The sequence below is a fragment of the Salmo trutta genome, chromosome 35 (genome assembly GCF_901001165.1).
Source record: "Salmo trutta chromosome 35, fSalTru1.1, whole genome shotgun sequence".
Taxonomy (NCBI): Eukaryota; Metazoa; Chordata; class Actinopteri; order Salmoniformes; family Salmonidae; genus Salmo; species Salmo trutta.
In genome coordinates this window covers 28636266-28659487 of record NC_042991.1, presented here as the reverse complement: position 1 = coordinate 28659487, position 23222 = coordinate 28636266, and the positions used below count along the sequence as shown (strand labels likewise).

Below are 23222 nucleotides of genomic sequence, written 5' to 3'. Positions count from 1 at the left end.
GCACATGACAGTCCGCTTGGAGTTTGCCAAAAGTCACCAAAAGACTCTCAGACCATGAGAAACAAGATTCTCTGGTCTGATGAAACCAAGTTTGAATCTTTAGCCTAAATGCCAAGCGTCACGTCTGGAGGAAACCTGTCACATTTCCTACGGTGAAGCAGGGTGGTGGCAGCATCATGCTGTGGGGATGTTTTACAGTGGCAGGGACTGGGAGACCAGTCGGGATCGAGGAAAAGATGAACGGAGCAAAGTATAGAGAGATCCTTGATGAAAACTTGCTCCAGACCCCTCAGGACCTCAGACTGAGGCGAAGGTTCACCTTCCAACAGGACAACGACCCTAAGCACACAGCCAAGACAACGTAGGAGTGGCTTCGGGGACAAGTCTCTGAATGTCCTTGAGTGGCCCAGCCAAAACCCGGACTTGAACCCAATCGAACATCTCTGGAGAGACCTGAAAATAGCTGTGCAGCAACACTCCCCATCCAACCTGACAGAGCTTGAGAGGATCTGCAGAGAAGAATGGGAGAAACTCCCCAAATACAGGTGTGCCAAGTTTGTTGCGTTAAACCCCGCCCATTTCTTAAATGTATCTTGTATGTAATATGTAATATTAATATGTAATATTAAATATGTAATATTAAACCTAACACTTAAATTAAGACAGAAAAGCAAATGTTTGTTTTAATTAAGTTTTACGATGTAGTCAATGTTGACTTTGTGGCTTGGGTAAGTAGTGGAAACCCAACAGGTTTTGGAGTGAGGCATTGTGGGACTTCTTTTTATATATGTCACGTGATTTATTTTCATCTGAAGGCTCTGTCACCCCCTAAGAAGGGAAAGCGAAACATATTTTGCTCAGTTATCTGGCTGTAATATGTTGTAAAATGGACCAAATAGAAAGCTCAAATTTCTCTACAGCTGAGGAAGATGAATCTGCGAAGAAATTAGTATGGTGTTTGACACGAGTCGGGAAAGATTTGGACTGGCTCCGCTTGTTCGAGAATACAGAGGTACAGTAGCTAACGATAGTTAGCCGTTAATAAATGTAGCTGCGAATCAAGCATACATGTTAGCTAGTTAGCTGTTTGGTGCTAAAGTCGAACCTCAACCTACTGGCTAGCTAGCTACCTAGAGTGTTAGCTAAATCCCTATTGAATGCGAAATGGTAGTCAAGGGCTGAAACCGGTTCAGTATGCAAAGCCCTCTCTGTCACTCAAACTTATTCCAGTATCTGCCAGCTGGAAATACTATATTTGCCAATGGGTGTGTACAGTGTAGGCTGAAGCATAGGTTACTGTAGCCTAGTACTGACGACGTTACTAGTTTAATTCATAAATTACATGTGCACACATTCGACTTCCACACTCATCACATACGCTGCTACTGTTTATTGTCTATCCTGTTACAGATCTAACGTTACATAAATTTCCTCATACACCTGCACATTGACTTGGTACTGGTATCCCATGTATATAGCCAAGCTATCATTGCTCATTGTGTATTTGTTCCTCGTGTTACTATAAAAAAAATTCTGTATTGTATTCAGCGCTGTTGAAGGGCCCGTAAGTAAGCATTTCACTGTTAGTATACACCTGTTTACGAAGCATGTTACAATTATATTTGATGTTTAGAGAATTATTTACTTTTTCAATGCTAGTAAAGGGTACTACAGTTATCACGTTTCACATTGGATTTACTAACTACAAAACTGTAAGACACGTTTGTTATTCTAGTGCTGCTCTGCACACTCAAGTTTAACGTTTGGCAAGGTTCAACATTAAACCAACTCGGGAGTTCACAAAGACGTTCAAAGTTCCTCCATAAAAGCAGCTCCTCCGTAGGTATAATTATGTAGACATGTCATAAGACGCCAAGCACTTCATGACAAGCTTCCTCCAGCTCCATGTTTGTCTTTCATAATGATTAAACCATGCTGTTCCGGGAGGCAAAATATACAATTAGCTCTTAACAGTGGTAAAAATACTTTCAAGTACCAAAGTATTTTTGGGGGATTTCTGTACTTTACTATTTTATATTTTTGACTACCTTTACTTCTACGTTCTTGAAGAAAATGATGTACTTTTTACTCCATACATTTTCCCTGACACCCAAAGTACTCGTTACATTTTGAATGCTTAGCAGGATAGAAAATGGTCCAATTTGCATACTTATCGAGAGAACATCCCTTTACTGCCTCTGATCTGGCTGACTCACTAAACACAAATGCTTTGTTTTTAAATTACAACCCTTACATACAATACATGTCACCAGTGGCGATTTTAGCATGTAAATCTTGGTGGAGCAAAAACGACATTTTAGATTCATGCCAGCAGTGGCGACTCATCGTTCAAGGCAGGTGGGGCTCTGCTATGTTTTTTTTCCAAATGCAGTAAAAGAGGCTGAATAAACTCTTTCACTGCTAGACAAGGCTTCGCTGATAGTCGGGTGTGAATTTGTGAATTTTTAGGATCCTCATTAGCTAATTATCTAACGCCATAACATTAGCTAATCTTCCTGGGGTCCAACACCAATTAAGACATTACAAATCAAGACTTTACAAACATTTAACAAATAGACAATTAAAATACCTGACAGGAAACACACTTAACATTCAGTTGATGCTTTCTATTTCCTGTCCAGTCATATTGTTTATCGCATTAGAACTTAATTCTTTCTTTCTTGAAGGTGGATTTACTTTCTCCCTGAGAAATATGGATTGGTAAAGAGCTCCATTCAGCTATGGCTCTATATAAAACTGTAAAGGCGATTTGTCCTTGGGTTAGATCGTGTTTCCCAAACGTGTAATGGCTGTCGTGGGTATGCCAAATAAAAATGAGATTCAAATTTTTATTTTTTTACTTCACATTTTCAAACAGTCCATTTTATATTTTTCAACGGGGCTATACATTTGGGTGAGGATTTTTTTCTTGCCTGAGTAGCCTCGTTTCACCTCAAAATAAAATGAAACCATCTAGTGTTCAGCAAAATAACAACACAATGTCAAATACAGGTATCCTAGTCAAGTAATAAACATCCAATCACATTAACCGTTACTTTCTCGCGGGAATTCTACTTACTGTCCATACGTAGCCAAATGTAGCTGCTGCTCATGTTGGTATCTGTACTGATGGCGCAAAAGCCATAACAGGGAGACATAGTGGAGTGGTAACATGCGTGCAAGCAGTTGCTCCCGACGCCACTTGGGTACACTGCAGCATCCACCGAGAGGCTCTTTCTGCCAAGGGAATGCCTGACAGCTTGAAAGACGTTTTGGACACTACAGTGAAAATGGTTAACTTTGTTAAAGCAAGGCCCCTGAACTCTCGTGTATTTTCTGTACTATGCAATGATATGGACAGCGACCATGTAACGCTTTTTACAACACTGGTCATCAAGGGCAAAGTATTGACTGACCGCTTGCATGATAACGAGTTTCTCATACGACTGGCCTATCTGGGTGACGTTTTTTCTCGCCTGAACGATCTGAATCTAGGATTACAGGGACTCTCCGCAACTATTTTCAAGAAGTTGGAGCTATTCTCTGTCTGCATTAACAAGGACAACACACAGGTCTTTCCATCATTGTATGATTTTTTTGTGTGCAAATGAACTCAAGCTTACGACAATGTAAAATGTGATATAGCGAAGCACCTGAGTAAGTTGGGTGCGCAATTACGCAGGTACTTTCTTGAAACAGATGACACAAACAACCGGATTCGTTATCCCTTTCATGCCCTGCCTCCAGTCCACTTACCGATATCTGAACAAGAGAGCCTCTTTGAAATTGCAACAAGCGGTTCTGTGAAAATTGAATTTAACAGAAGCCACTGCCAGATTTCTGGATTGGGCTGCGCTCAGAGTATCCTGCCTTGGCAAATCGGCTGTTAAGACACTGATACCCCTTGCAACCACGTACCTATGCGAGACTGGATTCTCAGCCCTCACTAGCATGACAACTAAATACAGGCACAGGCTGTGGGGAAAATGATTTAAGACTGAGACTTTCTCCAATATAACCCAACATTGCATAGTTATGTGCATCCTTTCAAGCACACCCTTCTCATTAACCTGTGGTGAGTTATTCACAATTTTCATTGAACAAATAAAGTTTTATATGTAAGATGGCTAAATAAAGAGCAAAATTATTTATTATTATTTGTGCCCTGGTCCTATAAGAGCTCTTTGTCACTTTCCATGAGCCGGGTTGTGACATAAGAATGAGTTTCTTTAATAAATAAATCGTGTGTGTGTGACAGGCTTACAATGGCAAAAAAAACATTTGAGTGCGCTGACCCTGGTGCAGGAGGAGGTACACAGCTGGAGGTTGAATGTTTGAAGGGGTACGGGACTATAAAAAGTTTGGAACCACTGTCTTAAATGCCCTGAATTGACTTGTTTGGTGGTTATGCATGTCACTAGTATGTACTAACTGGCCTGAGAAAAAAAAACGGTTTAAAAAAAATATATATATATATATCTCTCATTAAAGAAAATCAGAAGACTGGATAGTAATTTGTTTTCAATGTGAAGCCATGTGAGATTCTGATGCATTTGGATCATATTCATACAGATGGAGCTAATCTGGCAGCCCTGTTTTGGAGATTTTTTTTGTTGTCTTTCATTACTGCAGATGACCATATAACTGTGTTCTGACCATGATAAAGCAGAGTCTGACATGACGCCTAGTAGTTTTTTTTTTTTTTTTTCGCTTGCTCTACATGCGTTCTATTCATCAACAAATTAAATTGGGTATCATCAGCAAGCATATCTTGAACCAAATACAATACATTTAGTGTTAGAAATGTTCAACACCAATTTGTTCATATCAGTTCTTAGTTCACTACTCAGTACATCTGTTAGCTCATTACGTTCTGATGCTGCGCTATACATTGACTCTACAATCATTAGTAAAACTAGAGAAGTGGGCCTAGGCAGCCTCCTTGAGAAATACCACAGTGTATATCTTTACTGTTTGAAAATCTACCAATTAAAGAACATGTTTTGCCTTCTCCTGGATAGATAGCTTTCCATCCAGGATAGAGCTGCAGACTTAAAACCATAACATTTGAGTTTACCTAGTAACAGTTCATGATCAATTACATCAAAAGCAGCACTGAAATCTAATAACACTACACCAACTAACTTCCTGTCATCCATATACTTTAACCAGTCATTTGTGCTAAGGCCATACTCATAGAATACCCTTTGTATGCATGCTGGAAACATGTTGTCAGACCATTACATGATAAATAATCCTTGATTTCTACAGATACAACGCAGGTAGCAAGCTTTAATGACGACTATTAGGACCAGTGAGTGAAGGCAGATTTTTTTTTATCCTTAGTTAGTGGAATAACCTTTGACTCTTTCCAGACTTCTGTGCACACCCCATACATCAAGCACTGAGAGATTGGGATATGTTTTTGGTTAGTTGTAACTCTAAGCAATTTGGTGTCAAGATTATCTGTACCAGGTGAGAGACAACAGCATCCTTCCTACCTCTTCCCTTTATACTTGGTGAAATTTGAACATGCATTGCCTCTCCTTCATGATACAATCTTTTATTAGGGTATATGACATGAATCATTGCAGTTGGAATCATAGCATTCCTCAACTTGTCCACTTTGCCTGTAAAATATGAATTAAAGTAGTTTGCGATGTCATGGTTTTGTAATAAATATATACCCTCTGATTCAACAGAGGCAGACATGTTAGAATTCCTACCCAGAATGGCGTTCAACTTTCTCCAGTTTTTTCCCTTATCACCCTTCATACATTTTGCTGATAGAATCCCTTCTTTCCTTTGTTTAGCTTGATTTATCTGCTGCTTTTTTGGCACCATAATGTTGAATCATTACATTTCTCAGTTCATCAATCCATGGGGCACCGTTTGACCTCGGTGCATTTTCTTAAAGGGGCATGCTTATCAGCTATACTCATAAATAATTTCATAAACAAACTTAGTGGCATTTCAGGATCATCCTTACTACACAATTCTAACCATTGCACATTCTTAATCTCATCCACAAATGAGTCCTGATTGAACCCTCTGTAGGACCGTCGGTAGCTTGTTTTCCTAGTGAGTGCAAGCAAGTTATGATCACTACAACCTAGTGCCACTGATACAGATTCAGAACAATGTTCAGCCATGTTAGTAAAAATGTAATTGATACAAGTTGATGTGATAACGGACCTATTTGTGAATGTTCTGGTTGGCAGTGGTGTAAAAGTACAAACTTTTGTTTTGTGTGTGTATCTGTACATGACTTTACTATAAATTTGTACAACTTTTTACCTCACTACATTCCTAATGAAAATAATTTACTTTTTGCTCCATAAATTTTCCCTGACACCCAAAAGTACTTTTTACATGATGAATGCTTAGCATGGCAGGAAAATTATAAATCACGCACTTATCATGAGAACAGGTGGTCATCCCTACTGCCTCCAATCTGGCAGACTCACTAAATATAAATGCATTGTTTGTAAATCATGTTGGAGTTGTACCCCTTACTATCAGTACATTTTAAAAACAAGAAAATGGTGTCATCTGCTTTGCTTAATAAAAGGAATTTGAAATGATTTTTACTTTTGATACTTAAGTATATTTAGAACCAAATACTTTTAGACTTCTACTCAAGTATTATTTTACTGGGTGACTTTTACTTGAGTAACTTTCTATTAAGGTATCAATACTTTTACTCAAGTATGACAATTGGGTACTTTTTCCACCCCTGCTGTTGGAATTGTCATAACTTGGGTCAGGTTACATACATTGGCAACAGAAATGCATTTCTTATTTGACAGTTGGTGTTAAAAAAATGTTTTATTCGTATCTCCCCAAAAATATATTTACCTATTTTCATCAGATATCTTATCCAACATTTCGCATATTACATCAAGATATTTCACATCAGTACTAGGTGCCCTATAGCAGCAACCAACTAGTATAGGTTTCAAATGTGGTGTTAGGTTCTTATTTTTCAGAACAAATAACTCACGGACACTAGAGAAGTTTTAACCAAGTTGAATTCTTCCCAAAGGTTCTGTACAGCTGTAATCAGACAGCAAAATATTTTTCACTTCAGTTATACATCCTACTTAAAACACTCCTCCAATCTTTACAGTTTGGCTCCACAGGAAGCTAATAAAGAGGGTAACAGGATAGCAAACCTTTATTACTGCCTTAAGAGAATCTGTCCTCACTTCAATCCCTCCTTCATTTAATCCACAGATGTCCTTCTGTCTCCCCTGTTTCACACGTTGCTCTCCTCACATTCTGACGCCATCTGTCTTTCTTCAGTCTCTTTCACTTCCTATTATTCATTTACTATCTCAATGATCAAAGTTTAGCCGATTCCAACAGTGGTAAATGCACCTGTACCCATAGCGCTTCTAATCAATTCAACATTCCTTATGTTGTTTTGCTGGAATGTGAACTGTAACTCCACCCCCATATCTATTTCTGTCCCTCCTGAACAAATTGTATCCATGTATAGAGAGGTCTCAGCAGCCTCAAAAGAAGAACTCCTTGGGAGTGAGGGTGAACAATCAGTTTGTCATACCTCAGGTATGCTTTGTCAACTCGTTCTCTTGCAGCCTTCATAGCTGGTATTAGTTAATTTCTTCTTTGACGGACTGCATCATTACATTTACATTTAAGTCATTTAGCAGACGCTCTTATCCAGAGCGACTTACAAATTGGTGCATTCACCTTATGATATCCAGTGGAACAACCACTTTACAATAGTGCATCTAAATCTTTTAAGGGGGGGGGGGGAGTTAGAAGGATTACTTTATCCTATCCCAGGTATTCCTTAAAGAGGTGGGGTTTCAGGTGTCTCCGGAAGGTGGTGATTGACTCCGCTGTCCTGGCGTCGCATCAGAGAAATCCTCATTGAAGGTGTCGAACCTTTAAGGCATTTGGCTTTTTCACGGACTGCAAGCTTGTCCTTGAACCTGAGGAATTTCACTACAATTGGCCTGGGTCTGGTTCCATTGACACTACCAGTGCCCTCTGGTTTCCCAGGCCGGTGGGCACATTCCAGCTCAACCTGTTGACTCAATTGTAGCTCCTCAGAAAACAGCTTTCAAACTTTCTCCTCTGATTCAGCTCATGTCTCACTTTGTTTCTCCTGGATACCATGTATTACAAGATTATTTCTCCTCGATTGTCCATCCAGGTAATCAGCCTTCCCAGACATGTTCTGGAGGCCCTCCCTAACTGTGGTGAATTCATTCCGCATAGAGGAACAGTTTCTGGGAAGTGTGTGGTCTTCAATACATCCACATCCTTCTATGTGAACTGAAGGCTTGTGTTAATGTCTTCTACATCTTTAGTCAGGTCGTCCAGCCGTTTGTTGGTAGACTCCAGGATCATTTGTCTAATGATGTTCTGTATTATATTTTGTGTGGACCCCAGGAAGTGTAGCTGCTGCTTTTGCAACAGCTAATGGGGATCCTAATAAAATACAAAATTTGTATGAAGCTTTTAGTTATTTTCCTGCTGAAGTATAGTTCCCTTATACTTTCTGCTTCTTCAAGAGTTCATGTAACTGCCCAACAGAGATGTGATCCTTGTCTTTTTTTCGTCGACATGGAAGTACTAATAGTAGGGCGAGCCCGCTATTCACTCCGTAAAATGAAATACGCCGGCAGGAGAACACTCTAGAAATCGGTAGTCCTAAGCCCAAGAAAAATCGAAGTGCCGCCCTAGCCACAAGGGCTAACCGCTTAGCAGTAGTAGACCAGGTTGCCTAGCTTGATAGCTAGCAGCTAGGCTACATCCTTTGTCAATGTAGTACCACCTTGTTTGAGCATGGATCCCGGGACATATATCAGCGGTCCAAGCGTTAATGCTAACTGCGTCGCAGAATCCAGATATCAATAGGAAAACTTTTATTAGCTAACTAGGTTGTTTGGTAAAGCGTAGCAGTGCTTGTGTTTGGACAGATTTATGTAGGCTCTAACAGTTCGTGGGCACCGTTTGTCACCGTTATAGTGCAATTAATGTATTGTGTAGTGGCTTTGTTGGCATGCATAAAAGTGGGCGTTTGCCCCACCAAGATTTACATGTTCAAATCGCCACTGCATGCCAGCAAAGCCACAACACAAAACAATACTTCAATTGCACTATAACGGTGACAAACGCTGCCCACAAACTGTTAGGGCCTACATAAAGCTTTCCCAACAGCAGAGATTTCTTAGCCAGGTGAAGCAGTAGTATCAGCAGAGCCTTTTCTTTCAGCGAAACAGCTCATTCAGCCTCATTTACTGCCTTTTGGAAAAACATAGCTGATATGGCTGACCTGCTTAAACAAATGGGGTTTCTACTGACAATTGTTATGTACAAACTATGGCAGAAGTGGTCGAGTGAATAAGAGGCCATCTGTAATTTCGGTTAAGACATTAATAAGCGAGCTAGGACAGACGTAGTCTAACTATTTGTTCAGCACTTTTAATGTAGAGAAACAAATTATTATGGTGAGACACATGGGCTACTGACCGCTTACTACACAACATAAACCAGGTTGAATCATGTTGTCAGTGATCTTCAGGCCAGCGCTCTAGAAAGAGGCCCGATTTGGAGCTCTCACACCCCCAGAGTTCCCAGTTGGCTTAAACTCACTGAAGTCTGAGATTTTCCAATTCCGAGTTTCCAATTGTTTTGAAAGTGGCAGAAGTCATGCTGGATTGACAGCATGGCCAATGTTGTTTATTATTTTAAGTTTAGAAAGAGACCCTTTAACCCAGACTTGGACCACACACCCACTCCACTGAATAGCAGGCTAGTGATTTGCTTTGCAACGCATGGTTAGCCACTGATTCCTTCCACTCATTGTTGAATTTGCGATTTCCAACTTGTTGTGTAATGTTTATGGCCGATGAGCACCGATACGTTTTATCTGTAATTTCTCTTCATATGACAAGGATTTGCCAGTAGATTGTCCACTTGATTCATGATGATGATTGCTTGTCTAGCTTGCTAGCTAAGAATTTAGAAGTATGAGGTTGGACAAAAGTCCAATCAAGGCTACGGTAGATATAAAATTACATCAATTCAGTTTATCTTTGGCCAATGACCTTGAGGCTTCTTGGTTGTGCATTTCTAATATAACTCTATGACAGCACTCAAGGGGCTTGAATTTTCTAGCTCTACCCGTAGATTTTGCAGTGAGGTAATGTCCCTAATGAGTGACAGAACACTGAGCCAATCACGGCGCAACTAGAGAACATCACCAACCCTTACGCTCCATATTTTCCGCTTGCTGCTCCACCACCACAGAAGCACTGAGCTAGGTTGAAACACCTGCATTTTGGTGAAAGAGTCAATTTTTGTATGTGGCTTTACATAGTTTACAAACAATTACGTCTATTAATGCTAAAATAACAACATACAAAACTGTCTCGACCTGCCCTGAATGACGGGTCGCCACAACATCTCAGATAGAGAAATGTTCTAGTGATGTTATTCTATCATACAGAGAACTATGGACTCTTATTCTGCTCTATGCAAAGAAATATTGTAAACATTATGCAAAAAAAGTATAACGAGCTACTGTGTGAATGAAATTCCCTAAGCTCCATTCTTGTCTCAGGTCACAATTGGACGTGGCTTAAATGTCACTCACCAGCTCGTGTCCCCAAGCTGCCCCCTAATGATATCCAGAATGCACTGTATGTTCAAGCAACGAGACGGCGGCCAATGGACAGTGACCGATAAGAAGGTACAGCTTCTCCATATATCCAATTTTAAAATGAAAGTGTTTTTATTATAAAAACAACAAAGGTGTAAGCAGTTTATTCTTTTTCCAGAGCCTTAATGGTGTGTGGGTGAACGGAGAACGAATTCCTGTGGACAAAGCTCACCTGCTGAGGCTTGGGGACTCGATAAAGTTGGGGGTGCCCATCGTCGGCACCAAAGTGGAGTATGAGTACATACTGGTTCGGCAGCGCCTCGAGGACATCAAACCCTACCTGGTGACGGGACCTAGTGAAGGGGCCTGCGCCGCATCCAGAATCAAGAAGACGAAGAGGAAATTTAACTCTGAACTGGAGCCTTCAACCTCATCTAAATCCAAGCTCTACCGCCACTCTGCCACAGACAAGTCCCAGGGCCAGCCCTGCCCCACAGACGAGCCCCGGGACAGGCCAGGGACCAGGGTACGGGAGGAGGCCGGGCCCAGCATGCGGCAGCATCGGAGGCTGGACTCGCCTCTCGAGAGACCCAGCAGTCCTAGCAGGAATCTGTCCAGCCTGGAAATGTACGTCTGGGTCTCCTGCTGCTACATTCATAACATATTGGGCAGGTTCTATATAAAAGAGAATATGGCTCTTTCTCAATTGTCTAGAAGTCAGTCCTCATTTCCTTTCCTTGTCTGCACTGATTGGAAAAGACTTGACAGTTGAAGTAATATGATGGAAGCTCATCATTTGGCTGGCTTTCACCAGGTCAATTATTTTGATCAGCAAAGAGTTGCAAAATTCTGGTAACTTTTCCAGAAATCCTGTTAGGAAGATTTCTGGAATCAGTAGGGAATAACCAGGAAATCTGGATCCTCTGACCAGGATTTCTGAAAAACCTGGGAAATTTTGTAAAAGTTAGCGAAATCTTGCAACCCTAGATCAGCACGATGAAAGAGGAAAGGAGGACAGATTTGTAGAAAGGGCCAGGTGTTCTCATTATTAACATCCAGACTGAAAAACAAAAATGTACTGATTTGGTTGCTAGGTACAGCCAGAACATGCTGGTGCTGCGGGAGCGGATGAACTTCACCCAGCGGCGGGTGGAGACCCTGGAGGGTGAGGGGGGGCGACAGCGTGACGACCCCCACCGGGAGGAGCAGGTGAGGGAGCTGCAGAGCCAGCTGGAGATGCTGAGGGGCCAGCTGCACAGGATGGAGGTGTTGGAGAAGTCCATCAGCGAGACAGAGAACCGCCTGGAGGTGAGCCTCAGTAGGGGGATATCAGGGATTCATCCAGAATTCCTGCTCTTTATAAGATTATCCTCCATTCACATAACTTACAGACCTATACCCCGTTGCTAGCCTATTATTTTTTGTTGTGATCAGTGCCTTCAGAAAGTATTCATACCTCATGACTTATTCCACGTTGTTACAGCCTGAATTCAAAATGGATTAGTTTTTCCTCCCCATCTACACACAATAACCCATAATGACAAAGTAAAAACATGTTTTTAGAAATGTATATTGAAAATGAAATGCATAAATATGTAATTTACATAAATATTCACAGCCCTCATGCAATACTTTTGTAGAAGCACCTTTTTGGAGGCGATTACAGCTTTCAGTCGTCTTGGGTATGTCTGTATCAGCTTTGCACATCTGGATTTGGGGATTTTCGCATTAAGTTAAATGGGGAGTGGCAATGAACAGCACTCAAGTCTTTCAATGGGTTTCAAGTCTGGACTTTGGCTGGGCCACTGTTCTGAAGCCATTCTGGCATTGCTTTGGCTGTATGCTTGGGGTTATTGTCCTGTTGGAACGTAAACCTTCGCGCCCCCCCCCAGTCTGAGGTCATTTGCACTCTGAAGCAGGTTCTCATCAAGGATTTGCCTTTATTTGGCTCCATTCATTGTTCCCTCTGTCCTTACCAGTCTCCCTGTCGCTGAAAAGCATCACCATAGAATGATGTTGCCACTACCATGCTTCACGGTAGGGATGGTGTTAGACAGATGATAAGCTGTGCTTGGTTTTCTCCAGACGTAGCACTTTGCATTCAGGCCAAAGAGATACATTTTTGTCTCATCAAACCACAGAATCTTTTGTTATTATGTCTTTCATGAGCCTTCTGTCTTTCCACTCTCCCATAAAGACCAGATTGGTGAAGTGTTGTAGAGACTGTTGTCCTTCTGGCAGGTTCTCCCATCTCAGCCAAGGAACTTTGTAGTTTTGTTAGTGGTCATTGTGTTCTTGGTCACCTTCCTGATCAAGGTCCTTGCCTGGTTGCTAGTGCTGAGCGATCAACTGAAATCTCAAATTTCTCGGGTTTTAAACAACTAATTGTTTTATTTCTGTGAGCTCAATGCGCACATTGCACAGTTTCTCTAGAGATAAATCAGATCCAGACTGAACAATGCGATGAGGTAGGGAGCTTGTTTCCAACAGGCCATTATTCTACATGGATTAGATTCAACTTTGTCATTGAACAAGTACAGTACAAGGAAATGCAATTAGCATCTGACCAGAAGTGTAAATAAAAGAATGCAAAAAATATACAAGTAAAACAATTAACTACAATGTATGTTAAGTGGGATGTCTAAATGTGCAATGACGGCAAATTGAAAGTGCAAGGAGGCATTCAACTGAAATGCAGGAATAGCAGCAATGAGGTTACCGAGGTATTCATTGTTTTATTCTGTGTTACAGCATTCAACCCACATAATGCATAGTGCATTTAATGTAAAAAAAATCAATTGACACTGAAAACCTTGATCTATATAAAAAAAAAATTATCTAACCGAAACAACCTCAAAAAGCACAAATCGCTCAGCACTACTAGTTGCACAGTTTGGTCGGACGGCCAGCTCTAGGCAGAGTCTGGGTAGTTCCATAATTTTTCCATTTACCAATGATGGAAACCACTGTGCTCTTAAATGTTTATTACTCTAGAAATTGTTTTATACCCTTTCCCAGTTATACAGTACCAGTCAAAAGTTTGGATACACCTACTCATTCCAGGGTTTTTCTTTTGTTTACTATTTTCTACATTGTAGAATTATAGTGATGACATCAAAACTATGAAATAACACATGGAATCATGTAGTAACGTTGTGTAGTAAGTGTTAAATCAAAATACATTTGAGATTCTTCAAAGTAGACACCGTTTGCCTTGACAGCTCATTGGGTAGTCACCTGTAATGCATTTCAATTAACCTCTTATGGCTAGGGGGCAGTATTTTCACGGCTGGATAAAAAACGTACCCGATTTAATCTGATTATTAGTCCTGCCCAGAAACTAGAATATGCATATAATTATTAGCTTTGGAGAGAAAACACTCCACAGTTTCTGAAACTGTTTGAATGGTGTCTGTGAGTATAACAGAACTCCTATGGCAGGCAAAAACCTGAGATGCTTCTGTTCAGGAAGTACCCTGTCAGACCTTTTATTTTCTTTGTTTGACATCTCTTCCAAAAACTAAGGATCTCTGCTGTTACGTGACACTTCCCACGTCTCCAATGGAGTCTCAGAGCCCGGGAAAAACAGGAATGACGTAATTCAAAGCCCTGGCTGAAACAAAGGAGAGCAAAAGCTAAGTGGTCACTCAGTGGACTAAGCCTTACGCTCGCGACCCGCCCCGCCCCCGGCTTTCGGTTTTTCCCTCAGTATACAGACAGGCAGATTCCCGGTCGGAATATTATCGCTTTTCTACGAGATAAATTGCATAAAAATTGGTTTTAAACAGCGGTTGACATGCTTCGAAGTACGGTAATGGAATATTTAGAAATTTTTTGTCACATTCTGCGTCATGCTCGTGGCCGAGATTTAGCGTTGGGATAGTGTCTAGAACGCACGAACAAAACGTCTTGATGGAACATAACGATGGATTATTTGGGACCAAACCTACATTTGTTATTGAAGTAGTAGTCCTGGGACTGCATTCTGACAAAGAACAAGCAAGGTAAGAACATTTTTCTTATAGGAAATGTGATTTTGGTGAAGGCTAAACTGGTTGGGTGTCTAAATAGCTAGCCCGTGATGGCTGGGCTATGTACTTAGATTATTGCAAAATGTGCTTCATCCGAAAAGCTATTTTAAAATCGGCCATATCGAGTGCATAGAGGAGTTCTGTATCTATAATTCTTAAAATTGTTATGCTTTTTGTGAACGTTTATCGTGAGTAATTTAGTAAAATCACCGGAAGTGTTCGGTGGGAATGCTAGTTCTGAACGTCACATGCTAATGTAAAAAGCTGGTTTTTGATATAAATATGAACTTGATTGAACAGACATGCATGTATTGTATAACATAATGTCCTAGGTGTGTCATCTGATGAAGATCATAAAAGGTTAGTGCTGCATTTAGCTATGGTTTGGGTTTATGTGACATGATATGCTAGCTTGAAAAATGGGTGTCTGATTATTTCTGGCTGGGTACTCTGCTGACATAATCTAATGTTTTGCTTTCGCTGTAAAGCCTTTTTGAAATCGGACAGTGTGGTTAGATAAAGGAGAGTCTTGTCTTTAAATAGCTGTAAAATAGTCATATGTTTGAAAAATGGAAGTTTTCGGATTTTAGAGGAGTTTGTATTTCGCGCCCCGCCCATCATTGGATATTGGAGCAGACGTTCCGCTAGCGGAACGTGTAGATGTAAGAGTTAACAGGTGTGCCTTAACTTCTATGGGCCAGCCAGCCAGTGAAATATCAGGGCGGCAAATTCAAAAACAACAGTGTCATAATTCAACTTCCTCAAAAATACGACTATTTTACACCATTTTAAAGATGCAAGTCTCCTTGATGTAACCACATTGTCCGATTTCAAAAAGGCTTTACAGCGAAAGAAAAACATTAGATTATGTTAGGAGAGTACATTTTCCAAGCAAGGACATGTCAATAAAACCCAAAACACAGCGAAATGAAGCACTAACCTTTGACGATCTTCATCAGATGACACTCCTAGGACATTATGTTACACAATACATGTATGTTTTGTTCGATAAAGTTCATATTTATATCCAAAAACAGCGTTTTACATTAGCGCGTGACGTTCAGAAAATATTTTGCCTCCAATACTGCCGGTGAGTCAGCACAACAATTTACAAAAATGCTCATCATAAACGTTGATAAAATATTAAACTGTTATTCAAAGAATTATAGATGAACATCTCCTTTATGTAACCGCTGTGACAGATTTCAAAAAAGCTTCATGGGGAAAGCACACTTTGCAATAATCTGAGTACTGCGCTCAGAAAAATACACCAGGCAATACAGATACCCGCCATTTTGGAGTCATCTAAATCATAAATAGCATTGGAAATATTCACTTACCTTTGATCTTCATCAGAAGGCACTTCCAGAAATCCCAGGTCCACAATATATGTTGTTTTGTTCGATAAAGTCCATAATTTATGTCCAAATAACTCCTTGTTTGCGTGTTCAGTAAGCTACTCCAAATGTAGGAAGCGCGCCGAATATTTCACGACAAAAAGTTATTTACGTTCGTTGAAACATGTCAAACGTTGTAAAACGTCAATCTTTAGGGCCTTTTTAAGTTAATTTGTGGAATTTCTTTCCTTAATGCGTTTGAGCCAATCAGTTGTTGTGACAAGGTATGGTTGGTATGCAGAAGATAGCCCTATTTGCTAAAGGACCAAGTCAATATGGCAAGAACAGCTCAAATAAGCAAAGAGAAACGACAGTACGTTACTTTAAGACATGAAGGTCAGTCAATCCAGAAAATTAAGAACTTTGAAAGTTTCAAGTGCAGTCGCAAAAACCATCAAGCGCTATGATGAAACTGGCTCTCATGAGGAACGCCACAGGAAAAGAATACCCAGCGTTACTTCTGCTGCAGAGGATAAGTTGATTAGTTACCAGCCTCAGAAATTGTTAATTAACTGCACTTCAGATTGCAGCCCAAATAAATGCTTCGGAGTTTAAGTCACAGACACATCTCAACATCAACTGTTCAGAGGAGACTGCGTGAATCAGGCCTTCATGGTTGAATTGCTACACAGAAACTACTAGTAAGGGACACCAATAAAAATAAGAGACTTGCTTGGGCCAAGAAACACAACCAATGGACATTAGACCGGTGGAAATCTGTCCTTTGGTCTGATGACTCCAAATGTGCAATTTTTGGTTCCAACCACCTTGTCTTTGTGAGACGCAGAGTAGGTGAACGGATGATCTCCGCATGTGTGTGCCTTGCTGGTGACACTCTGTGATTTCCTTAGAATTCAATGCACACTTAACCAGCATGGCTACCTCGGCATTCTGTAGGGATATGCCATCCCATCTGGTTTGCGCTTAGTAGGATTATCATTTGTTTTTCAACAGGACATTGACCCAAAACACACCAGGCTGTGTAAGGGCTATTTGATCAAGAAGGAAAGGGATGGAGTGCTGCATCAGATGACCTGGCCTCCACAATCACTTGACCTCAACCCAATTGAGATGGGTTGGGAAGAGTTGGACCGCAGAATTAAGGAAAAGCAGCCAACAAGTGCTCAGCATATGTGGTAACTCCTTCAAGACTGAAAAAGCATTTCTCATGAAGCTGGTTGAGAGAATGCTTGGTGTGCAAAGCTGTCATCAAGGCAAAGGGTGGCTATTTGAAGAATCTAAAATATTTTGATTTGTTTAATGTCTTTTTGGTTGCTACATGATTCCATATGTGTTATTTCATAGTTTTGATGTCTTTACTATTATTCTACATCGTAGAAAATAGTAAAAATAAAGAAAAACCCTTGAATGAGTAGGTGTGTCCAAACTTTGGTCCTGTATGCCTCATTACAATTCTATCTTGGAGAGCTACGGACAGTTCCTTGGACTTCATTGGTATAGTTTCTGCTCTGACATGCACTTTCAACTGTGGGACCTTTTCTAGACAGGTGTGTTTCTTTCTAAATGTTGTCCAAACAATTGAATTGGCCACAGGTGGACTCCAGTCAAGTTGTAGTGACATCTCTAGGATGATCAAAGAAAATTGGATGCACCTGAGCTCAATTTGGATTGTCATCGCAAAGGGGTATGAATACTTACTGTATGTAAATGAGATTTCTGCGTTTTCATTTTCAATAAATTTGCTAAAATGTCAACAAAATACTTTGTCATTATGAAGTATTGTGTGTAGATGGGTGAGAGAAAACAAACATTTTAATCAGTTTTGAAATCGGGCTGTAACGACAGTGGATTTAGTTAAGGGTTATGAATATTTTCTGAAGGCACTGTATATATTATACTACTCTGACAAGACCTTTCAGGAGGAATTTTACACAAATGTATTTGAGTGTGTAGTAGAGCAAATATGTATTTGATAATGATCAAGGTGTGCTCCAGAATTGATGACTCATTTAACACTGGCAAATGTTTGTTTTTAAAGGTGCAAAAAACACAGCATGAAGAGGAGGGTTTGAAAAAACAGTTGGAGGAGAAGGGTTTGAAAAAGCAGCTGGAGGAGGCATTGCAAGAGGTAAGCAACATAAAACATTAAGCTCTTGTATTAAAGGCCCGACACAACTGTATTATTTGTGTAACCAATCTTGAATCTGTTGCAATCTATATAGCAAAGAAAAGTCATAGAGGAACTTGCACTCTCTCGACAAGGCTTCGAGGACGTCCTCAAGGCCAAAGACAAAGAGCTGGAGGTGACAAAGGTAAGCTACCTCCAGCGTGACTTCCTCACTCAATTGAATTTCCTAACTCGTTTGAATGAAACGCTCTTAACTTGACATGCCTGGATTAAAATAAATTGATGAGGTTTCAAACCGATATGTTGTCTTGCAGGAAGAGAAGGAGAGGGCGAGAACTCAAAAGGAGGAGGTGGTAACACAAATGACGGAGGTGCTGGAGAACGAACTTCAATGCATCATTTGTTCTGAGCTCTTCATTAGGGTAAATATTTTGACCGTATGGAGTTCCCATTGGATCTCAATAACAGTCTCATGTACAGTTAAGTTTACATCTCTGTCTGGGAGTATAGCTACTGACTGGAAGACGCTGTACTGTAATCTCAATCTTTAATTCCAATGTTATCACAGCGAAAGGTTACTTTTTAAAGGCCCAATGCAGCGTTTTTATCTCAATATCAAATCTGTTTTTCTGTTATTGGCAGAGAGGCTTGGAGCTCTTTATTTTTCTATTAACTTATACTGCCTGTTGACGTCATCGGACAAGCCAAAACTCCACCCGTTTAAACCTGCTGATTTAAAAAAATAAAAAAATAAATATATATATATTTATTATTATTTGACCTTTATTTAACTAGGCAGGTCAGTTAAGAACAAATTCTTATTTACAATGACAGCCTTCCCCGGTCAAACCCGGACGACGCTGGGCCAATTGTGCGCCACCCTATGGGACTCCCAATTACGGCCGGTTGTGATACAGCTAGGAATCTAACCAGGGTCTGTAGTGACGCACTGAGATGCAGTGCCTTAGACCGCTGTGCCACTTCATTATGGGCGATACGCATTTAAGTGTTCTTCAAAGTAAGCTTTGTTGCACAATTAAAGGTCAATAAACTGCATGTAAATATAAGCCTTCCACAACAATATGACCCACTAAATTTAATTGATCTGGCTTTCAAGTCTTTATGACAATGCTATTTTTGTTAAAAATGTAACCAGACCCATGCACATCCACTAATAATGACCAACTTCTTGTAGCAGGCATTCTAGAAAATGTACATAGGTCTCATAATAAATCTATTAAGTAAAAGCCCACATGCTAGTGAGAAGCCAGCAAATCTTTTATATTTAAAGTCTTACCAACTTGTATCTATTTGCTTGCTAATAAGGTAGAACAGTTGAACTGTTATGAATACACCCTCCTGTCTGTCTTCAACTGTTTGAACAACACAGCCTGTTCACTTTAAGATATTGAAATCAAGTGGCTTACCTAGTTAAGATGCTTATTTCTCAGAATAAGAACAAGTTGCCAATTTAAATGCGTATTTTTCTGCTCATTGCACATTTTTATGAAAGACTAGACAGATAGCACATAAGTCTGTCTAAAATGATGCTAGCAGTACTGCAATGCGTGACAAACTGAGCAATCATGTTCATTGATACTCTTGGTTTAGTAGGGTCTGCTTTGTTCTACATTTTGGGAGTTGACACACAACCTTTCTAACGATAACTTAAAAAGGATAACTCTTACAGTAAAATAATGCCAAAGCATTTCGGTGTCCATATGACCAATTTTTGTTGGACCAAACCTCAAATGCAAATGGTGAGTTTTTAAAGGGAATTTGACAATGAGGCCCTTTATCTACTTCCCCAGAATCAGATGAACTCGTCGATACCATTTTTGTTTCTCTGCGTGAGGTTTGAAGGTCGTTGCGAACTTGCGCTAGCGCAATTGCTAACTAGTGTTTGCTCAATGACTGGAAGTCTATGGTTATCTGCTAGCAGATGGCACAATAACTGGATGTCTATGGTAACGCTAGTTAGCATTGGCTCGCAAAAACTACCTCTAACTTACTTCATACTGGACACAGAGACATAGAAATGGTATCCACGAGTTCATCTGACTCTGGGGAAGTGCAAAAATCCCAATGTATCCCTTACACTGCTTGTTGTCAGAGGAAGAAGGTAAACTTTCGTCATTGTTGTGAGTGGCAGGGCAAGGGGCTTGGTGTCTGTGCAAGTGGGAAGATGCACACAGCACAGAAGGAGCTAAGAATATGAGACTAAAAAGACACAGAACACTCATAAAAATAAGTACTTGTGATACAGGCATTTGGAACATCACTCTAAAACATTAATTTGATATATCGCCTAGCCCCATTTTTAACCAGGAAATAACACTTTTACAGTATAATATGATACAAAACACAGGTAAAACAGAATTTTGAATGCTCTGAGCCTTTAATCCGAGCTGTTTGGTTTCGATCCTTCGTTCATATATCCCCTACAGGCGGTGACCCTTAACTGCGCCCACAGCTTCTGCCTGCACTGCATCAGTGAGTGGCGCAAGCGGAAGGACGAGTGCCCCATCTGCCGGCAGGCCATCCGGTCGCAGACCCGCTCGCTGGTGCTGGACAACTGCATCGATCGCATGGTGGAGCAGCTCAGCCCAGACATGAAGCAGAGACGCCTGGTGCTCATCACTGAGAGGAAAGGTGAGAGGTGCGTTCACCCCACTCCTAAGTTTGCAGAAGTTGTTGAGGGGAAGCCTTGGAATTCATGGGTGAAGATGTGGCGGATGGATGGATGTTTGTGTGATAAGTGAAATCAGTCAACAGGTGTGCCTTACTGAACACGACCCAGGACAGTGTGGGTCTATGAAGGGCTCTCATAGTGCCTTCTATTACTGTCTCTCCACACAGCCCAGCCAGAGGAGGTGATGGTGATCCACGACGACGACAGTAGTAGCAGCAGCAGCAGCAGCAGTAGTAGTAGCAGCAGCAGTAACAGTGATCTCTTCATGGATAGCTTCAGCTCCGTCATCTCCCTGGAAGGGAGCGTCATTTGGAGTTCCAGCCCCGCGTCTTATATCAGTGATGATTCAGACGTGGACAATGTCACTCTTTAGCCCATTTGACGTTGGGTGTTTCATGTGACTTTTTTTCATTTTTTTCTGTTACACGCATTGTCCTGTAAAGTTCAGTCAGAGACGGCCGTGGAGAGTGCAGAGGAAAAAGCCAGTCCTTGACAGGAAACTAAGGCACTCAAAATTGTACGATAAATTACGTTAGTGTTCATATATTTAGTAACAATGTCTGTCTTTTTTGTGTTCATTTATTTTCCAAATGAAGCAGAATAAAGTTTCTTCATTCGTTTTAAGTGTCACAAAATGTCTCTGCACAGAAATGGACACAAGGTGGCGCCAGTAAAAACATACTATTTTTGTGGGTGTGAAACTGGTTTATCCATCTTTTTGTAAATTCCACTTCTCAAATCACACCTTGCACCTACTCTTTGGCAATTTACACACAGCCACATTGCCTAGCAACTAATGCAATGGCTCCTGCCATGGAGGCAAATAGAGAAGTGTGATTGTGCCACCATCCATTCCCAACAATAATGCAGGAAATACTGCTGGCACTCTTCATGGATAAACGGATGGGTGTTCTTTCTCTCTGTGCTGGGTTTTGAATTCCCTAACACAAGGGGATCTTTGAAGACAATTTACAGTGCTTTCAGAAAGTATTCACACCCCTTAACTTTTTCCAAATGTTGTGGGATTAAAATGGATTTAATTGTCTTTTTTTTGTCAATGATCTTCTAAAAATACTCTGTCAAAGTGGAATTATTATTATTTTTTTATTAAATGGGAAATAAATATTAGGTAAGTATTCAACCCCTGAGTCAATGTTAGAATCACCTTTGACAGCAATTACATCTTTGACTCTAAGCACATTGCACACTAGGTTTGTACAATATATATCCGTTCTTTAAAAACAAATCGTCAAGTTGGTTGTTGAGCATTGCTAGACAGCCATTTAAGTCTTTCGATAAATTGGCTTGAAAATCTAAGTCAAAACTGTAGCTAGGCCGCTCAGGAACATTCAATGTCATCTTGGTAAGCAACCCCGGTGTATATTTGACCTTGTTTTAGGTTATTGACCTGCTGAAAGGTGAATTTGTCTCCCAGTGTCTGTTGGAAAGCAGGCTGAACCAGGTTTCCCTCTAGGATTTTGCCTGTGCTTAGCTCTTTTGCCTTTTTATCCTAAAAAATGCAGCCACCACCATTCTTGAATATTTGAAGTGGTACTCTGTCATGTGTTGGCTTTTCCCCAAACATAATGCTTTGTATTCAGGACAAAAAGTTCATTTCTTTGCCACATTTTTTGGTAGTATTACTATAGTGTCTTATTGCAAACAGGATTTGTGTTCTGGAATATTTTTATTCTGTACAGGCTTCCTTTTCACTCTAATTTTATGTTAGTATTGTGGAATAACTACAATATTGTTGATCCATCCTCCGTTATTGCCTATCACAGCCATTAAACTAACTGTTTTAAAGTCACCATTGGCCTCAGGGTAAGGTCCCTGAGCAGTTTCCTTCCTCTCCGGCAGCTGCGTTAGGAAGGACGCCTGTATCTTTGTAGTGACTGTGTGTATTGATACACCAAAGTGTATAATTTCGCTGCCCCATGCTCAAATGGATATTAAATGTTTTTTACCCATCTAACAATGGGTAGCTTTTTTTGCAAACCATAGGAAAACCTCCCTTGTCTTTGTGGTTGAATCTGTGCTTGAAATTCAGTGCTTGACTTAGGGACCTTACAATTATTTGTATGTGTGGGGTACAGAGAGGGGTTAGTCATTTCAAGCGTGTTAAACACTTGCGCAGGGTGAGTCCATGCAATTTATGGGCGTAGATAAACACATTTTTACTTGTGAATTTATTTAGGCTTGCCATAAGGTTGAATATTTAATGGCTTGAGACATTTCAGCTTTTCCTTTTGAATTTAATTAGTAAACATTTCTCAAAACATAATTTCACTTTGACATTGAAGTATTTGTGTCACTGATCTACACACATCTCAATTTAATCCAGTTTAAATCCAGACTGTAATAACAAAACTGG

General features: G+C 40.4%; 1 protein-coding gene across 4 annotated transcripts; it reads left to right on the top strand.

The window, feature by feature from the left end:
- The first annotated feature begins 779 nt into the window (after nucleotides 1-779).
- On the top strand, nucleotides 780-21468 carry rnf8 (ring finger protein 8, E3 ubiquitin protein ligase). 4 transcript variants are annotated; one of them, XM_029734099.1, is made up of 9 exons: nucleotides 780-1012; nucleotides 10601-10729; nucleotides 10818-11266; nucleotides 11734-11947; nucleotides 18067-18156; nucleotides 18251-18340; nucleotides 18471-18578; nucleotides 20604-20808; nucleotides 21021-21197. In XM_029734099.1, the coding sequence occupies exons 1-9, from the start codon at nucleotides 887-889 to the stop codon at nucleotides 21056-21058; spliced, it is 1449 nt and encodes a 482-aa protein (XP_029589959.1). In that variant the 5' UTR covers nucleotides 780-886; the 3' UTR covers nucleotides 21059-21197. The 4 variants fall into 4 exon arrangements, with proteins under 4 accessions (XP_029589959.1, XP_029589958.1, XP_029589960.1 ...); XM_029734098.1 differs by having other exon boundaries at nucleotides 20604-20815; nucleotides 21016-21197; XM_029734100.1 differs by having other exon boundaries at nucleotides 20604-20815; nucleotides 21021-21177.
- Nucleotides 21469-23222: the final 1754 nt, after the last annotated feature.

Excerpts from the sequence above, each read along its gene's own strand:
- rnf8 (XM_029734097.1), top strand. The coding sequence starts at position 887 with ATGGACCAAATAGAAAGCTCAAATTTCTCTACAGCTGAGGAAGATGAA. Across the intron at positions 1,013-10,600 it reads GCTTGTTCGAGAATACAGAG|GTCACAATTGGACGTGGCTT; the intron begins GTACAGTAGCTA and ends TTCTTGTCTCAG. Across the intron at positions 10,730-10,817 it reads GGACAGTGACCGATAAGAAG|AGCCTTAATGGTGTGTGGGT; the intron begins GTACAGCTTCTC and ends TTCTTTTTCCAG.